The sequence below is a fragment of the Leptonotus elevatus genome, chromosome 3 (genome assembly GCF_054856555.1).
Source record: "Leptonotus elevatus isolate MCC_2025b chromosome 3, RoL_Lele_1.0, whole genome shotgun sequence".
Lineage (NCBI taxonomy): Eukaryota > Metazoa > Chordata > Actinopteri > Syngnathiformes > Syngnathidae > Leptonotus > Leptonotus elevatus.
The window spans coordinates 21087918-21109024 of NC_141241.1; the positions used below are offsets into that span (position 1 = coordinate 21087918).

The following is a 21107-nucleotide window of genomic DNA, read 5'->3' on the forward strand; positions in this document are numbered from 1 at the left end:
CACATTAGCTGTTCACAGTGGGCACTCCTGCAAGCCTCTTTCCAATAGTTTTCAGGCAGGAATCGGGTTCGAATTTTCCACCCTCTGTCTGCAGATGTGACATCGTACGTGCATTACGTACAGGTAGAAGGGAGTGTGCAGTTTCATATTCCAGCCACACGTGGCAGTAGTGATTTGAAATGCAATTCCCTGCACTTTGCATTAAGCAGCTTTAAACATGCAAAATATTTTAATAGTACCTAATTGTCAGAACCGATCTTTGAAAAATCCAATTTTAAACACTTTTATTATAGGGTGACCGAATATCCTCTTTTGCCCGGATATGTCCACTTTTTAACATCCTCTTGGGGCATCCAATTTTATATATTTTTTCTTTTAGAAATTAACGAACATATCTCGTTAAATATCCGGTTTTCATTGAGCCCGAACCCCAAATAGGAGGCGGGCAATGCGTTTTTTCTGCGACTGGTAGACCGCAGACTGCTCCCTAGTCGATCGCGAGGTTTTGCGTATGTGTTATTATTGTTTTATATTAAAAAAAAGTACGTTATTCTTATTTAAATTATAAAAAGTAGGTCAGCGTAGTATATATATATAATTATATTATTATTATTATATATATTTTAACATATTCTTCTCTCAGTATATACTGTACATGTATATATAAATAAGACAGCAAAAGAGTTTTGTTTTATCTTCTACCCACAGAGAGAAGAATACGTTAAAATAGTTATAATGTAGGCTATGGCATTTTTTTTTTAAGTATCTCAAAGCCAGGCTGAATGTCTTCTTTGACAATGAAAATATGGTCACCCTGTATTACTATATCTCATTAGATTAAGTTCAAGATCAAGAACTAATGAACTGATCAGTAAGTTTATTAGCCATCCATCCATTCTCTGTACCATTCTCATTGTTGTATTACTGTAAGTAGTTGCAGCAAATCATGTCTCAAAAAGTTTCAGAGAAAGTGGCAATGACAGGGCACTTTGTTTTCTTACGACTGATGGCAGTTGCTGTATATGACTATCCTTACTCGGGAGCAAATTGGTCATCAGCTGGCGCTAGACACTCGGCAGGCTCCAAGTCCATTAGGAAAAAATGGACATTGAAAAGTGAAACTACTGTAGTGAAGACAGCTAATCATAGTCATCTCTCTCAGTTGATTAAAACCAGGAAGAAAGCCTTAAACATTCTTCACAGTAGCTTTTTTTGTTTTTGTTTTGCCCTTCTTTCAATATTCTTGTCTGTAAAGTGTTTTTGTACATTGAGATTTTGCAAGTCTAATGTTTGATAATATCAGTCAAATAATTAACACAAATATTTATGAAAATGAGAGAGTTTTGGAACAGGAATTACCTGGCGATGGGCATAGACAACAGACCCCAGGAGACGCCATGTTCCTCCCCGGCGGTCTACGTGGAGCATACGCAGTATTTGTAAGAAACAGATTCCCCTAGAATGAGAACGTAATGCCATGTATGTTTAAAAGGTGGCAACAGTTTACATTGAATACTTACTTTTGATACAGCAAATGTGTTACTTCGAGACTTTTACTCAAGCAGCATTCTACAACTATTCAACTTTCTGTTACAATACTTGTACTTTTGTTCAAGTATCACTTTCAGGTACTTTATACAAGACTGGATAATGCACACATCACAGTGTTCCCCTGCTATAACATGGTTCTCCTATCGCGACCCTGCCACATCACAGATTTTTTTTTATTTGATTGTGGAAAATAATAATTAATATAAATAAATATAAATACCCAGGGGTCACCCTCGAAAAGGGTTGGTAACTCTGAAGTGTTGACAACTGTCATGACTCCGTTCCACCACCTGAAGGCGGAGAGAAACTACCCTTTTGTCCAACGGGGTGAACCCCAATGTACAAACAAAAAGCCTTGGGCCTCTCAGCCTGGGGAACTCCAGAGTGGAAGAAACTTCAGCCTGTCGTTGAATGAAAAAATAATATAGAACCCTCGAATAAAATAAATAAATAAATATATATATATATATGGCCAATTGCTTTTGAAAATCACTCCTTTCCGTGCTTAAGCTATAAACATTAGCAACCGATTCAGTGTTTATAAAACATGTTAACAAGATTTTAATGGTTATATTTATAAACAAAGAACATAAATGTTAGTTGTAAAAAAAAAAAATGCCAATACAGTAATAGCAATTAAACATGTCAGGTCAAAAAAGAACATTTTATGTTTGATGAAAAAATACAGGATTTGCTATACATTAAGTGAAGTCTAGAAAGACTATTTTTCATTAAAAGAAGTAGCCTTTTTATCTCACGTCAGATCAAGAAAGATGTCCATTTTTTTAAACAGTATTTTAAAGTCAAGAATAGACTGTCGTTATTTTTCATAAAACATTTACACACACACCCACACAGTATATATATATATATATATATATATATATTTATACATCCATGGTAATATTTCGAATAAGAAAATACAGAGCAACACTGAGAATATTACAATTCTGTGTATACGTACAACAGAAACAAATGGCAGAAGTGCATCCTTTTAGGAACATTTCAATGAAACCCATTAATTGTCAACACCCATGAGTTCAAATGAAGAAAACAGCTACGGATATAGTGTTGTATCAAAAACACATCTAATATGCATGCAGTCTCACCTCACAGCTGAGGTTGCAAACACCTGTCCTTTGGAGCCAATTGCCAGCACGATTATTGAAGCAACCACAACAATCAGATCTGTGCAGAGAAATGAGAATCAAAGCTTTGAAAAAAATGGTTGGTTGAAAAGTACAATATAACAGGACTGATTAGACTAAAAATAAGATACTGAAAAGTTTAAGAAGAGAATTCAATAAATTACTTTTTAAATAATAAAATCAACCAATACAGTCAGTTATTAAAGCTTCATTTTATGACATTAAAGGGGAAGTCAACCATGAACATTTCTTGACAATAATATGTTATACGTGACCTCACTAATCCAAACATGACATTCTGATTGATGTTACATTTGTGGACTATGAGTTATGCGGCAAGATCCACCCGTTATTATCCATCTCAGGGGCGGCCATTTTGCCACATGCTGTCGACTGAAGATGACATCACAGTTGCTCAGGGCTCAGGCAACAACCAAACACAGCTCACCTGTTTTCTGAAGCTGAGCTGTGATTGGTTGTTACCTGAGACCTGAATAACTGTCATGTCATTTTCACTCGACAACTAAGTGGCAAAATGTCCGCCTTCTGATATTTATTTATTTATTTATTTATTTATTTTGCTGCTTAACTCATATCTCATCTCTAACACAATATTAACCAGAATATCTTATTTAGACTAGTGGGGCTACATAGAATATATCATTGTCAAGAAAAAAAATTGGGTTGAGAGAGAAAAACATTACACTAATTGCACTGGATTTGTATTTGCTTGTTTATTGTTATGGCACATTTGTGTGTAAGTGTGTGTTTGTGTGCGTGCGTACAAAGCTCAAACCTATAATAATTATTGGCTTCCTTGCAAATCGTAGTCGTCCACAGAAGCCAACATATATACTGCGACAACCTGCTGACCAAAGCCGGACAATATATTCCAACCCCAAGAAGACCACAAAGAAAATCTCCTGTAAAGGAAGATAATACATTTAATTAAAAATGGGCAAAAATGTAAAACAGAAACATGATCGTACTTGCCATCCTTTTAGAGAGCTCTATAGTAAATTCTCCTAAAACAAAGAGGCGCCACCATGTGGCACGGTGCTATAATACGGATTTTTACAATGAGTTGATGAATAAAGTAAATCCAGACAAACACATCATTTTGTTGAATTCTCAGATTAGATTTTAATTCCATGAGTTACTTTTCATTCCTATACAGTAATCCTGAACTACAAACCACAATTCAAATGAAGTTGGGATGTTGTGTGATGTAAATAAGAACAGAATATAATGACTTGCAAATCATTTTCAACTCTTTTATTTTTTGGGGGAACAGCTTGAATCACATTCAAAATGAGAGAATATTTGCCAAAAAACAAGCACGTTAATTCGTTTGAACATTAAATATCTTGACTTTGCAGTCTATTCAATTGATTATAGGTTGAAAAGGTTTTGCAAATCATTGTATTGTATTTTTATTAAAGTTTTTACACATTGTCCCAACTTCAGATAAGTGTGCAACTGCGTTATTTTTGCCTCCTAAGCACATGAGAGAATTTAGGCCTTGGTGTTGAGGGCGTTTCTGAAAGATGAACTATGTAGCATACTAACAAGGAGTCTGTTATCTTTTGAGAAAATAATGAACTATTCTACGCACGTTTTGAGGTGTACAATGAAAAACCTGGCAAGATAAAGTCTTCCAAAAGACTTCCAATGTACCGGTACTGTGCTTGTCGTGATTGCCATCATTTCTCGTAAAGGAGAGCCATTCAGAATGATGGTGGGCAATGTGTGTTGAAATGCAAATGCAGTTCCTAAACATCTGTGTAAATAAATCACTGCTATCCACACATGAAACCTTGAAGGTACAAAGATAATAAGCAAGTTTGTTTTTCTTTACCAAAGTGTGACTTCTTGATATTTAAAAGGCCTTTTGTGTGTATTTGTGTTAGTAAAAGCACTTATTGGGGGCATTTAAGTCATCAATGCAATAAAAAAAAAACTTTGATAATTTATAATAATGTCTATTAAAACATAGACAGCATTGTCTTCTTCACTTTGCACAATATATTAGCAAAGTATAAATATGACGATAGAGATGAAAAAACAATCACTATATAAAACAAGAACTTTTTCTCCGGTGGAGTGCCAAAGAACAAATGGATTGGAAAAAAGATAAATTAAGTCAAATAATTACACCAACATGTGGAAATGCACAACAGGTGTTTGATCCTTGAATCAAATAACATATTTCCTGGTTTAATTGGAATTTGTATGTAAACAGTCGTCATCACTTTGAAGACATCTTGAAACCAACACAATCAACAGCACCTCACCACGGTTAAGCTTTAAACAAAATGTTCTCAGGAAGGAATGGGCTCTTTGCACAGCTCGACGACTTCCTGCACTAATGCTGCATTCGAGGATGGTCGGAAGTCGGATATATCCAAGTTGCTTTTTCCCAGTTCCGACCTAAAAGCGTTCGAGGCGAATGTCAATAACCAAAATGCCGGATAGTGATAAATAGTTTTTTATTTTGGTCCTCGAAACTCTTTTTTTTTTCCCTTTTTTTTTCTTCCTTAGAGCTCAGTTCATTCGGTAATTTTTTTTAAAATACATTTTTATTTTGTATGTGGGTGTGTATGTGCATGTGCGTGTGTGCGTGCGTGTGTTTGTATTAGTTCACCTAAAACCTATTAAAAAATTCCATACCGTTCATCTAAACCGAACACTTCAGAATCCAGTCAGAGTCGTGAGGCCGTCAGGAGACCCGAGGAAGGACCAAAGAAAAGAAAGGAAAGTGAAATCCATCACCGACCAGACACCACCCACCACCCACCGGGCCCCCAACCAGAGTCCTTCACCAACCCCAGAAACATCTAACTCATTTTGACCTCCAGCAAACTTGCCTTCTCGCAATTTGGCTTCATTTATGTACTTATCATATTTCACAAGCATTCCATACTGTTCAGTAGTTCACCGTATAATTTCATGCAGGGAGATAGCAGCATACTGTCTTGTCCGTTGTGTTAAGTGAAGTTATGTTGAATATTTATGAATGAAGAAAGCTATCTAGTTTTATACTCGAGTAAATTTTGTTTTACCATTCACGGTCTGTGTTTCCAAAAGGGTCGCCATTGTAGAGTGTAGGGAGGTAATGATAATGGCAATATCGTGACATTGCGATATTAAAGCTGCCACAATATATCGTCGTTGTCATGTCACAATATTAAAAGCAGAACATCTGTTAAAAAAAGTTGGGTTAATTTCCATTTGTTCAGTTCTAGCACCATATGGTGGCAAGTTTTTTAGTGCAGTTAACTTTTCACAAGGCATGTTTTGGCCTTTCTATGTTTAAAATGTGTAGGGACTCAATATGTGCTTGCATTAGCAACCAAGTGCCTCAATATATATATTATATTTATATATATTTTATATATAATATTTAGTCAGTCTGTGAAGTCGGGATACTTTTTTCCCCGACTTTGCAAGTGGAATATCCGAGTTTAAGGAGGCGTTCCCGTACACACTTACTGGTTTGAACTCCGAAAAGTCCGAATGCAGCATTAATACCACTCCTTTGTTTCCTGCCTTTAACGAGTGGACAAATTGATTAATCCAGGTGTGTCTGGCCATTGTCGTCGTGGTTACTGAAGTCAGGCACACCCGAATTATTCATCTTGCCCATTCATGAAAGAAAGGAAATGAAGGAGTGGCATTGAGTTCAGGAAATAGTGGATCTGTGCAAAGAGTCCATTGCTACTTGATGTGAGAGTGTCATCAGCAGGTTGCAAGAAAGATCATGAGAGACTTATGTAAGAGTCACAGAAAGGCATACAAGTTAACATCTTTGGAAATGTATTGGACAATTCATGAATCAAACATCTGGTGTAAATTTTGCTACTCAGATCCTTATTAGAGAACAGCAAGTTGTGCAGAAGGTACTGGAATATTGATCATTTAGCCAAGTGCATTCAGAAATTGACAAAGGGAGACACGAGGAAAACGTGACAACCAAACCAAACAATACAGACCATGACAGAATACATAAGAAAAGTCCAATTTACAACCTATTGTATGCTGGAATACAAACGTTTGCATCCCTGAGAGTCAGTGAATTTCCTGTTTATGCTTGTTATATTTGTTCACTCCATGCTTCAAACGTAACCACTTTCATGGTGATATTCCCAATCCTCATCCACCCACGCTGTCATTCTACCAAAGTAATTTGCATTCAAAGCTTATACAATTTTCTTATGATGACAATTTTTTGGGGGCATTGTTGCAAAAATCAAGTTTTGTTACTGCATGGGAATATTTGAGTGTTATGTTCAGGCATTGGTGAACTTGGAAGAAGTCATCAAAATATGAACTTTTTGTGATGCTTTTTCTGAAAGAAGGACCTTCTCTTAGCAGGATGTTCAGAGAAGAAAATAAATATCCGAAGGATATTGCCGTGACATTAATGGACTCAGACAGTCCAGTAAGACGCCAACTGAGTTCAATTACTTTGTATTTCAGTGTCACTTCGACATTATACGAGTTAGAAACTTTGACTTATAATTTGATGGCAGTAAGGAATCGTGTTCCTTAGAGGTAGAATGAATTTTAACACAACAGTTCTCAGGTGTCATTAAAGCATTGGGGCATGCTTTTGTCAAAAATACCCCAAAGATCAAGAATTATAGCACACCTTCTTTTTCAAAGTCTTTACGAAATTACTACCAAGTCATGCACAAGAAACTCGGTGTGGTGGTGATATAAATTCACCGCACTGTGAGGTCACAATCCAACACAATACTAAGTCTTAAGATGGAACATTGATCAGGTTCAGAGTCTGTGCTTCTCACCTAAATAATTTATGCAGCTCAAATGTCGGAACCCAAAGAAAATTTATATGGTCAAAGTTTGACTTGTTTTGGTTTGAAACTTCACATTAACATTGCATTATTTACATTAACAGCTTCTACCGTGCCCATCTGATTCATTAGGACAGTCTCCATTTGACAATCAAAATAAACACTCACCACCCAGTAGAGCACCGAGAAAGCCAATTTGTCATGCATGGGGAAGGTTGAGAGAATGCTGAGAATCAGGCAAGCGATAACTATGAGGAACCTGAAAAAGAGGGATACAAAGAGGAAAACAGTGAAACTGTTTTTATTGTCTTAATGAAAGTTGCTTGTTATTTCGGTATTTTTTTCCTCATTTTGCACGTAGAACAGGACAGAATTATTACAGTCGTATTTTTACATTGTTGCCATGAGTTTTCTATTACTGTAGAGCCAAAATCCAAGGACAGCCCAGGTTTAAAAATGAATGACAATATATAAATAGGTATTAACACACCAATACAAAAGTGTCAATCAACATAAATAACTCCTGAACATTGTCCCTACTATAAAGGATCTCATATTTGAGTTAAAATAAGGACACACTACTATTGTCCAAAAACACTTCACATATGATAGATCAATTTGATGAGATCAAACCTCAAATAGGAAAAAGTCAATCACCCCACGGTCCTGATGCGTTAAAAAAAAGTAGAAGGGTGAAAGTTAGGTTACATTTGATTTAAACACGAAAATGTTAAGAGTACGGGGTGTGTGTGTCTGTGTGTGTGTGGGGGGGTGCGTGTGTGTGTGTGTGTGTGTGTGTGTGTGTGTGTGTGCTGCATACTGTATATAGAAGAATCAAATGAAGCCATAGCAACTTGGACATTCTTCACTTTATTTTATTAATAATAATAATAATAATAATACATCAAATTTTAATCTAGCAGTGTAGGTGAATATTAGCTAAGCAATTTAAATCTTGTATTCTATATTTTTATCTTTAAAAATTGCTGCATCACAGCTGTTTAGGACGACATATTTGTCATGTATTTTCCCCTTCTCATTATTTTGTAAACGTTACTATTATTATTATTATTATTATTGCAGTCCCCTGCCATACTGTGGATCACAAATCTCCCTTACTTTTTTGTTTGTTTTTTGTTTTTGTTGTTCAGACTCTTCAGATGAAGCATTCTCCATGAAGCAAAAGGTTATCCGTGACAGTTAATGGACCAGTGAATGTTGGTCAGACCATTAATTTTTTGTTCATATCAGTGTTTCTAAATTCTGAAGGTCAGTGAATGATGGGTAACCAGGAAGCGAGAAGGGGTGGGTACACACGTTGAGAACAAACAAGTCTCATATGAGACTTTATTGAGGCACTATCCTATGAAGTCACTCAGAGAAAGGCTTTCCTACAACCAGACAATAAGATGACAAACGTTTTGACTGGTCCTGGTGGGAACCCGTGTATATATATAAATATATATATATATATAAATATATATATATATATGCAGCTGAGCAGTTCTATGTGTTTTCATCCCATTCTTGAAGACATTGCATTTTCAAAAACACTTCAGTTGTGTTGTGTGGTGAGTCATAACTTCACATGCACATAACATGCAGCTACAGTAATGTATACAATAGATAGGTAATGAACCATTCCCTCACGTAACGCATCCAGGATTAATGCCTATTAATGTGAGCAGTTGTTTTTAGATCTATTATTACAGCATTTCCTCTCCTACCTGGGGTGAGGTGATTGGGTTTGTGTATAGCAGTGCACGTTTGAAAGTCCTCTTTTACGGCAAAGGTTACTACAGTCAGACACTAATGAATAGAAGGCAATTCCACTTGCGAGTGGCTGTTCCAGTGAGCAACTTTGCGATGGATGAATATAAATGATCAGATCAAAAATAGATTTATTTTTTATAATACATTTCAATTAGGCCTATACTGAATTCTTAGAATTGCCAAAGAAACAAACATCCATCCATCCATCCATCCATCCATCCATCCATCCATCATCTAGCGCTTATCCGGGGTCGGGTCGCGGGGGCAGCAGCTTTAGCAGGGAAGCCAGACTTCCCTCTCCCCAGCCACTTCAGCCAGCTCCTCCGACGGGATCCCAAGGCGTTCCCAGGCCAGCCAAGAGACGTAGTCTCTCCAGCATGTCCTGGGTCGTCCCCGGGGCCTCCCGCCGGTGGGACATGCCCGGAACACCTCCCCAGGGAGGCGTCCAGGAGGCATCCGAACCAGATGCCCGAGCCACCTCAACTGGTTCCTCTCAATGCAGAGGAGTAGCGGCTCGACGCTGAGTCCCTCTCGGATGACCGAACATCTCACCCTATCTCTAAGGGAGAGACCGGACACCGTGCGGAGGAAACTCATTTCGGCCGCTTGTATCCGGGATCTTGTTCTTTCGGTCACGACCCACAGCTCGTGACCGTAGGTGAGGGCAGGAACGTAGATCGACCGGTAAATCGAGAGCTTTGCCTTTCAGCTCAGCTCCTTCTTCACCACAACGGACCGATACAACGTCCGCATCACTGCAGACGCTGCACCGATCCGCCTGTCGATCTCCCGCTCTAACCTACCCTCACTCGTGAACAAGACCCCAAGATACTTGAACTCCTCACCTCGGGGCAGGATCTCATCCCCGACCTGGAGAAAGCACTCCACCCTTTTCCGACTGAGGACCATGGTCTCGGATTTGGAGGTGCTGATCCTCATCCCAACCGCTTCACACTCGGCCGCGAACCGCTCCAGTGAGAGCTGGAGATCAACAGCACCACATCATCTGCAAAAAGCAGAGATGCAATGTTGAGGCCACCAAACCGGACCCCCTCAACGCCTCGGCTACGCCTAGAAATTCTGTCCACAAAAGTTATGAACAGAATCGGTGACAAAGGGCAACCTTGGCTGAGTCCAACCCTCACAGGAAACAAATTCGACTTACTGCCGGCAATGCGGACCAAACTCTGACATCGGTCGTACAGGGACCGAATAGCCCGTATCAGGGGGCCCGGTACCCCATACTCCCGAAGCACCACCCACAGGACTCCCCGAGGGACACGGTCAAACGCCTTCTCCAAGTCCACAAAGCACATGTGGACTGGTTGGGCGAACTCCCACGCACCCTCGAGGATCCTGCAAACAAACATTTAGGACAATAATGCAAGTTACAAATGAGTTACTAACAATTTTATTTATAGAGCACTTCAGCTGAAACAAAGTGGTGAATTTAAGTACAAATCAAACATGGAACTAAAATAATGGGGAGACAGAGGACAGTAATATGGGTCGGTTATAACCCTCGCAATTGCTTCAACCAGGAAAAGGTTAGGAATCATCTGATTCACCTTGCACATGCTTAGTTTACTCCTTAGTCCGCACGGGAAAGAGAACAGTCGTGAAGCAGACAGAAAAAACTGTGAGGGAAACATTTTTGAGTTCATAAAGTTTTTGTTTTCTCAAATTGTTTTTGCCTGCCTTGTAGTTGAACTCATTAAACACATGTTGATTATGTGCTTTAGCGATATTTCATTGAGATTGTTTGTGACAATGTTCGAGCTGTTAGCGCTAAGCCAAGCTATCTCATTGCTAATGCACCCGGATCGTTTGAACAAACTTGCTTGTAAGTTGAAAAGTTTATCAAGTTTTTAGAGCCAATTTACCACAAGCTAAATTTGACTTGAATGAATCTGTACAGATTAGATTTTTGTTGGAAAACAATTGGCCGTACAAAATCCACGTCAAGCTTAACCAACCAAGGTTAATTGTGCACCAAGCCTCTGCCAGCTACCTTCCAGGCTTCAGGTCTGACTACCAACTAACGTCTGCTCCAGGTATGTATGAACCAAGCCACACACACAAAAAAAAAAAAAAATGCAGTCTCTACTGATGAAACACTGACTTAGCTGAACTTTAGCATAAAAGACAGACAACAGAACCTCAAAAAGGAAGAGAAAAACAAACAGCAATCAGTGGCACAGTTGTCAAGGTGACACTGGAAGAAAAGCACAAGATGAATTCTAAGAAGGTGAAATGGAAAAATAAGCTTGCCAGAAATTTTTTTTTTGTTTGTAGTTAGTGCACAGTGGCGATTTTTGTACAGTTTACTCATCTGTTTGAAACAGCCAACCATACTGCAAGCTGGTAGTTAATTTGTTGAAGCAACTCCAGTCCTCACACGATAAGAAAAACATCTCTGAGATGTTTACATGGTCCTCAAATGGTCGGAAGGACCAAAACAGGTGGTCATGCTATGCTGGTGCTAACTGTTCCATGGGCTAATAGAACAGCTGGTCAGAAGAGAGCTTTCACTGGTGGATGATTGCCGCATAGTCAGGGGTGGAAGACTTGTTGCCTGCACTCTGAATTTGTCTACACGGGTCTACTGGTCGGACACTCCGCAAAGCCGACCATCGCTTGGGCATTTTAGGATGCCATCAGGTACATAACTGATGTCGCCGAATAGGCCTCACGAAGGCTGTGGCTGAGGCTGTGTCGACCGAAACACCCAATGATCAGGTTACATCACTACTAATGGGTCTAAGTACATCACAAGATTTATAAAAATAAAATAAAAAATTAAAGTATATTTTTTGTGTGACACCTGTGATATGTTGATCCAATGATTTCACAGTATTATTTGCAGTACCGTTGTTTTTTATGCCAATCCTCCCTCCTTTGATCCACTTTATCCTCGTAGAAAATCAAATAAAAACGAAAGACAAGGTAGCTAGCTATGATTAAATTATTTGAACAACTGTCAATTCCCCACATATAATTGTTTTGTTTTCTTCTCTGTGATATAAAGAAGTATTGTCAGAAGGAGCACATTAAATTGGTTCTCACTGATGACAGTTCAGTAGCTTTCTGTAGTCCTGGGGCACATTGGAATGGCTTATCTTGGAAACGCAGTCTCGTGTGCTAAAAGCTATATTGCCACAAGGCTGATAGCATTTTGACTATTTTTCAACAGCCCTTAAAACTCTACTAGTCTTACAGTATATGAGCGGATGTGATTGAAACTACATCAGAGGGAGGTCTAGTTTTTACAGTCAGGACTCAGAGGACTCTTATCTTCTAATTCCACAGCATGAGCGGCATGAACCTTTTCGTGCTTGTGGATTGGTTTTCACAATAAATAAACTTCCCCAATCAGATGTACCAAATTGATTGTACTGTATAGGTGACTGTCAGTCAATATAGGACTTAAGATGCAGCATCTTGTGTCTTGCTGGTATCCTTGCCAGCTAGATGAATTCTCGCGGTATTTGTGAGTTAACAAACTCCGGGGAATACATCTTGTACCGCTCCCGATGATACGTTTGCAGCCGACTTTTTTTAGGTTTGACCAATAAGGCGTTGTTTAAGCAGGACGAAACCAATCAGCGCCGATGGCGGGGGGTAGGGGGGAACAAACAAACCTAAGGGACGAATGGATGCTGCAATTAATTATGTTCTCGCAGAATTACTCACCGTTTCCTTGTTGGATTTGAACAGCGGGAGGTGTTTCGTGCATTTTTATCTGGTAAAAATGCAAGGCTGAGCTGAGTGTCTTTTTTCTTGGAACACAAAATATGGTCACCCTAATGTTATTTTTTTTAATGTTATTTATAACTGTGTGAGTGTGATTAGTGCTGTCACTATCGAATATTTTTAGAATCGATTAATCTATTGATTATTCAATCGATTATTCGACTAGTTGGATTCATTTTCATTTTGCATTAAAGTGTATTACAAAAACATTTATTTTCGCTCATTACTGTTCATTAACCATCTATTGGTGTTTATTTCGTACTTCATATTCGTATAGTGTTTAAAAAAAAAAGGGGGGATTGATGTTGTACTATGTTACCGGTCATTGCTTTCCAAAGTAAAAACAGGTGTTTTATTCATCTTATTTTGATTAAACCCAGAAGATAATCTTCTTTCATGAAGGACTACAGAAATCAGTTAAGAATTACTGTTGATATGCTGAAATCAGAGCATTTGGACAATTTGAAATAAAAAAAAGGCTCCAAATGATTACTCGATTAATAAAATAGTTGACGATTAATTAGGTAATCGATTACCTATCAATTAATTGATTAATTTTGACAGCTCTAAGTGTGATTCATTAATTTAGCCATTTTCTGAACTGCTTATGATACAGCAGCAGACAACCATGCAAGATCTGTCAGCCTTCCTCTCCATAATAAAACCACCTATCACTGATATGCTAACCTATGTTTAAAATACTCTCAAACAAACAAAAAAGCCTGTATTGTTTACATACAGTGTCCGATATCTTTTGGTATTTGAGATCACATCGATGTTAACCTGTTCAAAGAATATCCAACTCTGCCTCGTCCATCACTGGTTCACCTTGCCTCCAGCATACTGTTTGTAGTGAACACACACAGACTTCCAAATTTTAGATGTTCATTATCTGTGCACAGCACGCATATTGGGGTGAGCTGGAGGATTATATACAACATTCCTGACGACTTCCAAGTCTGGTTCCAATTGACTGTCGAGCCTCCCAAATACAGTATGTGTGATCGTGATACACACTGGAACTGAAAGCCTGTCTAAGCTCACTTGCCACACACCCGAGGATACGCAAACATTTACCACTTACAATGATATCATGAAAAAATGTATGTATGAATGTACCTGATTTAAGTGTCATATTGATTTTGCATACTGAAACATAAAATCCACCATACACGAGGCTTTAAATTGCACTTGTGCGAGAGAGGCATAAAAAAAGAGAGAAAAAAGAAGCATTCTTTGACAAGTCTGAATCCTTCATTTGTTCTTGACTAAATTAATGCATACACGTGTTTGGCTTTATAACTCTTCAAAATAAGCTGTTATAAAACATTCATGTTACTATATTGTTATATATTAGATGGTAAATACTTAACTGAGGAGACTGGGGAGGGTGACAGAGGCTTTCAGGGTTTAGAAACCTCACTTTTAAATATACTTAATTCCATATGTATATCTGTATATGAACTTTTTACACTTACGAGTAAGAACTTTTGGATAACCTCTAACATTAACATTTTTGTGTTGGGCTTTTTTTTCTGTACAAGCATGGTTGTCAGTGCCCTAGTGCACAAAGCAAGGACCACAAAGGTCACTTGCTGGACTTTTGGGTGTGCAGTCGGGGTTAATTTAATTAGCCAGGTGCAATCAATCAATCGATGGATCTATCTATCTATCTATGTATCTATCTGATATGGGGTGTACTGTAGGCTATATTAACTGCGCACATCTATTGCTCACTAAAATTGTCTATATGAGTGCTTTGAATTGAGGGGAGGCATGCGTGCAATACAGTTAGTTATAAGTGCATTGCCGTACACAGTTGCTGTATCAGCTGATTCGTAGATGATAATTTTGATAACACTCACACAGTGAAGTGATAAACGAAGCACTTCCAGCCGGACGGCCTTTCCAAAAAGTTATAGACGCGTCCTTGAATGTAGGCGTGAGTGAGGACAGGTCGGACTCTGCTGCTGTACACCGACATGCGCCCCGACATGCGGGGCTGAAGTAAGTAGGGTTGAAGATGAATTTGTTGTGCCTCCATGGTTGATCGGTGCCTGTCTGACGCGCCGAGATTGGTCTCTGAAAGCTCCCAGTCCGATGGTCTCTTTTCCGGGGACTCATTTGGAGACTTCCGTGCGGTCCCCTGAGAGTGCGCAAACTTCGACATTGTGCAATTGTTGGCACTCGGAAGCGCGACGCGTCTTCTCTGTGTTCTTTCAATGTTCTTTCACCGCTTGGTTTACTTTTCCCTCTGTTAGTTTTCGGTCAGTAGTTGAATACAGCTGTACACCCTCTATTGCGCAACATCTACTCTTGGGAACAACATGCAAACATCTTCCCCGCTCCGGATCAAGGGGGCGGGGGAGGCTTCCCTCTTTCCCTCAAACATTCCTTTGTGTTTGCCACAGAATTGCAGGAAATGGATAGGAATATATAGATATATGTGTAATAATAATAATAATGATAATAATAATTTTCCTGGGTGCTGTGCTCCAAATGCAAAACACACACAAAGAAAGAACGAAAGAAAGTAAGAAAGAAAGAAAGAAAGAAAGAAAGAAAGAAAGAAAGAAAGAAAGAAAGCAAATCTGCCTAAAACAATAAACAGCATTATATTACAGCATGGAAATGGAAAACAAATCGAATGAAGCTTGTCGTCATATTACAGGATATCGCATCACTTTTAGATTCATAAATATACGAATTTGTGTTGCAAATGTCACACTTTAACACACTATAAACCATCCACTCATGAAATCATCAGTATTCTCGTTATCACAGTTGTTTTCCAAAACTTGCCTACTGACAACTTTGACTTGACGTCACAGTGACAATGATTTACAGTTATGTCAACAGCACAGCAGAATGCAGAGAATGTGATAACCGACTTTCTATGAGTCTATTTTTAATAAATGTTTATTTTCTTTCTCAATTTCTATTCATTTGAACCTTTCAGAATAATCTATAGAAATTAATGTTGAAGTATAATCATGCATTTGTGATTTGTTTTTATAATTCATAATTTTACTGTAATAAAATAAAAAAAATCACGTGCAATATCTCACGTTGAATTGTTTTCTTGTTTTGTTTACACACCTATTATGTTTTTTTTTCCCAGAACAGCTGCCTGCTAATCACCACGTCACACCTGTTGCTTACTAGCACCGACAGCCTAGTAACTTTTCAAGTCACACATCCGACCTGATCGTGTTTACATTCATATACATCAGACACCCCACATGCTTAGTGATCAAAACTGCTTGTAAATAACTCCACAAGCAAGCAAGTATACCTCTAATGTAGCAAATGTTGAATTTGTCTTTAAAATCATAGTTTTAAAAAGTTGGATTATTTGTCTTGTTTATTATTCATTCATTTGTAGTTGAGTAGCTCTGCTGTTTGTGTTTTCTTGTGTTGCGTTGCTATTGCCACCATCTATTCTTGGACACGTAGGGTTCATATTGAGCCTGACAGGTTACCAACAGTGGTAGGTAATTCTTACATGACTTTTTTTTCACTGAAGCAATAGCTCACATTTGTCAACACTCTGCCATCGCAGTTAATTTTCACTTTTCTGCACCGAGAGTTTCTATATGACACACAGCTTTCCCTGCATAGGCAAACATAAACACAAACATTTATCACGCAGCCGGCAGCAGCCCTTAGCTCATAACACAGTGAAAAGTCTGGATATGGAAAATCACCACCAGCCACAAAGTTGGAAGTGCTTGCAGGTCAAAAGTGTTTGCAACTAGATTGTTACAATGGACGCTCAGGGGAGACTTACGGATTATTTTGACAAGGTCACTCTACACATTTCTGTTTTCGAGATTGGCTGAGCTGAGCCACTGTTGACTGCAGCCTATTTTAATAAGATGATAAAAATCCATGTGATGACAGGTTCTGTTGCCCAGAAGAAATGAAACACACCTCATGGTTCTTGTTGTTTGAAAACACCCTTTGTATGCTATGCTTTCCCTCTCATTACGAGAAACTGTACAGTCATCAGAAAGGTCAACGTTTTATTTTATAGCCTACACCAGGGGTGCTCAAGTTCGGTCCTCGAGAGCCCCCATCCAGCCTGTTGTCCATGTTTCCCTCCTGCAGCACAGCTGAATCTAATGATCAGCTAATCGGCAAGCTTTGCAGAAGCCTGATAACGATCCTGATCATGAATCAGGTGTGTTAGTCGAGAGAAACATGGAAAACGTTTGAGGGACATATATATATATTTTCAAAAACTTGTACTTTTTCAATAACACAACATAAAAAAATCGGTAGGAAAAACAACGCTCTCCAGATTCTACAGTTTGGATGTCACCTCTCCTCATCTATAAATTAATTGAATCAATTTAGACATTTAGAAGCCAACATTATTTTAAGTGAAAAGAGCCGGTTCGCCAAGAAACGGAATTCCCAGCACTATCAATGATAATGTATTAGTGACCCAAAACAGGTAACTAAAAATACTAAAAATAGTCAGTAAATAAAAACAAATAATAATGAACTAAAAATAGCTCTAAAATGACAACTTCATATTCATATCAGGCTAACAGAATATGTAACGGTTGTGTTTATATGTTTATATTTCGAGTTATGACTCAACATTCCACACTTAAACTTGAAGCTGTCTAATTTGCACACAGTGCCTCAGAAAGCAATTTCTTTATTCAAAATGCATATCATTTAGAATGCAGCTTTTTTGTTTTTCAAACAGTGACTCTAAAATGTAATTTCCGCTGTTGCCTTCCCAAAAATTGTATGCAACCAGTGCTGTGTGGCATCCAAAGAAAAGGTAAAGAGCATCAGCTTTAAGGTTCTTCAGGTGGTAAAGCATTGTGAAAACATATTGTTACAGCTGACTTGAGGAAATGATGAGCTCCAGGCATCAGGGAAAGTTGTAAATCCTTGGCAAAATGGAGCCTTGCTAGGTTGTGTCTGAAGGGAATTTACAGTAAAGTCGAAATCCAGAAGCCCCTAAACAATCCCCCCACACCCCCAAGTCAAAGCAGTCTTTTCTTTCCTGCACCTAAGCGAAACACTGGAGCCAGTCTTTCAATCTGTATACTATACTATACTGTTGCTCTGTAAAATGTGTCACTATGCAGTTATGATTGTTTTTTTGCAGTGGATTTCATCTTTTTAATTCTAATTTTCTCTGTTGAGTCTGCTTTATCTGCAGACAATTTGGCTTGAATATCCCAGCGGGAAGAAAAATAATGTGAACTCTTTGGAAATTCTCAAATTTCTGCATAAATTGGTAATAAAATGTCGTCTGATCATCTAATTCACAAGAATAAACAAAGAGAGTGTGATTAAACTAACTCCACACAAATTATTATGTTTTCATATTTTAATTGAAAATAACTTGCAAACATTCACAGGGCAAGGAGGAAAAATTGCAATTGGATTTAATAACTTGCCTTGCCCACTTTGGCAAATGTTTCTGTGGTTGCAGATAAGACATGAACACATATTCTGTTCTTCTGAAGCAATTCTGTTGTTGATTTGCTCATGTGTTTTGGAACATTACAGACGCCCCTCAATTTCTTCTACAAGTAATCTTTCAAAATAAATTTTTCTATTGATGAATGCACATCGTCCAAGCCCTGAAGAAACAAAGCACACCTACTTATACGATAACACTCTCTGTAGCAATATTCACATTTGGAATAAGGTTTTGATGTTAGCGAGATGTGCCATTTTTTTCTCCACACTTTGAGCCTTCTTTTCGTAGACAGGTGCATATATATATGCTCAGCGTAAAAAACCCAGATGCATCTTCATTAAGCCTAGTTTACTCTGTAGTCACACAATCAGGGGTGAAAGGCTTTGCAGCAGCCAACTTTACATCATCCCCAAATGGAGATCTTCAGTTCCTTCCAATCGTACTTTGCTTACATACTTACTTTTTATCATCCGAATGCCTCCTCCTGCTGAATTTACATTTATTAATGAGGCTTCCATTGGCTGTGAGTCGGCTGCATTCCCTCCCACAACAGCGCAGAGTGGAGCAAATGCTCGTGCGCGAGTCAAGCAAAATACCAAAACTCCACCCATGCGCACATAGACTCCACTTTGTGCTATTTTAAATAATAAAAATAGGGAACATAGGAAAATAGGGTTCAGAAGATCAGACCACATTTTATGACCAGTCTATGGACAAATTCAAGACATTTCTAAGGATTCATTTAGTTTTTCCTCACACTGCAAGAGCATTCACTCAAACAAAAATACATTGTATTTTGTTTTGCATTGAGTACAATTCCTCCAGACCAGTTAAATACTGAATAATGGTTGATATTGTGCAATGCAATGACTCATAGCCAATTAAAAGAGCACTGTGTGGGGATTTGCGCTCGAGGATGCGAGGAATTAAAGAAGTGCATTTTTCTGCCGCCAAATTGGCTCAAGCATGACGAGCGATCTGTCAACTACTGCAATCCAATCTCATACCATCATGCAGTTATTTTCAATAATACCAGCAATTCATTAACAATTGACAAAGTGCAGGCAAGATTAATCTAATCAAAATGGCACTATAGCATTCATCTGTGTGTGTAACAGAGACAAAATAACATAATTATACCTGAGTGTATCATGATAAAAGATGAATCTATATATGAATTTTTCTTCCAATGTGCTGCTCAAAAGCTGATCAAGCATGACTCTTTATATTTAGAGTACTCTGCTATGATTGTATGATGTGACCTTTAGCCACTAATTAAACCAGAAGAAAGGAACTACCGGTACTCAGTGCCAACGTTAATAACATGACCCTATGACATCTCATTGCACTAGATGGGTCTATGCACCAAGCACAAAATTAAAGCGTTAAATCTAGAGATTAATTAAAAAATGTTAAGGCATTCATTTTTTTTTAAGTTTAAATGACAAGTTAACTCAGTTTTATTTACTTCCTGTTGCGGCCACTAGTGCAAAACACGGACTATAAGTAGTTTTACTTTCAGTTTTACTTGCTTGATGCGTGTTGGAAAAATATCAAGTAATATGTGCACAAAGCCAAATTCAAATATCATATTGGTTTTACTGTACATCTGTGGCATATCATCTGAGAGCAAAATACCCTGCTCAAGTTTCCTCCACGGGGCCACACAAGTCAACCCTTCTGAAGTGTGCTGCTTGTGGGCACAGCTAAATCTGGAAGCGAGAAGTTTTCAGAATTGGTTCTATGAGAAAAAAAAAAGGTGTTTTGTAAAGCTGAGTCCGTTGTGATCATATTGTTTAACAGTTGAATTTTACATGAGATGAATTATATTCAAGGATTAAAGAAAGCTATTAGAACAGTCTTTGATTCTGGATATTCGTTCTATTTGATTATTATTTTATATTAATTCCAAGATTCTACTCGATATCTGTTACAAGCTTTGTAGAAAAAAAGTAGAAGGAGAAGTAGAAACGTGATTAATTGCTATTAATTATGGAAAATTGTGTGATTAATTATTGAAAAAAATTCAATTGCTTTATATTCAGTATTTTAGAAAATCATATGTGTGTCCAAACAGCATCCGCACGGACTGCAATTCACACCGCGTGCGTTGCGTGAGTTGTCCGTGTCCGGAAAAATGCACCCGCGAGACCACAAGATCCCTGAGGTTCACGCAGGAGAGTTGAGTTCACGGGAATAACAACCGTGTATATCCTACAGTCCTCTTGGTAAACAATAGCCACACTTGCCTGTTGTCACATCGATATGCTTCTGGACATTATTTCTGTTATTTTGTCATGTTTAATTCATTCAGAGCTCGTTTTCTGTCTTAAATGTCCGACTCATGTCATGCTATGTAGTTAACTAGCTTCCCTCCCCCCAAAAATGAGTTCACAAACGGTTTGATTTTGAAATATACTGGTGTCGGTACCAGGTTTGTGACCGGCCTGCCAGATCGTATCGGGGTCGCCTAACGAACACGTCACGCTACAGGATTGGCTAGAAATTATCCAATGAACGACAAACATTGGAAAGAGAATATTAGATATGTAATTTAAATAAAATGTACCGGCTGAAATTGTAAAAATGTAAATAAACATAAGAATATAAAAG

The 21107-nt window shown here is 38.2% G+C and overlaps 1 protein-coding gene across 3 annotated transcripts in view; it reads right to left on the reverse strand.

Annotated features, from left to right (window-relative positions):
* Positions 1 to 15393, reverse strand: part of kcnq1.1 (potassium voltage-gated channel, KQT-like subfamily, member 1.1) — a 41971-nt gene extending 26578 nt beyond the window's left edge. For all 3 annotated transcript variants that reach the window (XM_086071065.1, XM_086071064.1, XM_086071066.1), the window contains exons 1-5: positions 14908 to 15393; positions 7685 to 7775; positions 3496 to 3622; positions 2661 to 2739; positions 1360 to 1456 (exon numbers count right to left, since the gene is read on the reverse strand). In XM_086071065.1, the coding sequence (XP_085927191.1) occupies positions 1360 to 1456; positions 2661 to 2739; positions 3496 to 3622; positions 7685 to 7775; positions 14908 to 15212 (699 nt within the window). In that variant the 5' untranslated portion in view covers positions 15213 to 15393. The remainder of the gene's footprint in view (positions 1 to 1359; positions 1457 to 2660; positions 2740 to 3495; positions 3623 to 7684; positions 7776 to 14907) is intronic.
* Between the last annotated feature and the right edge of the window lie 5714 nt (positions 15394 to 21107).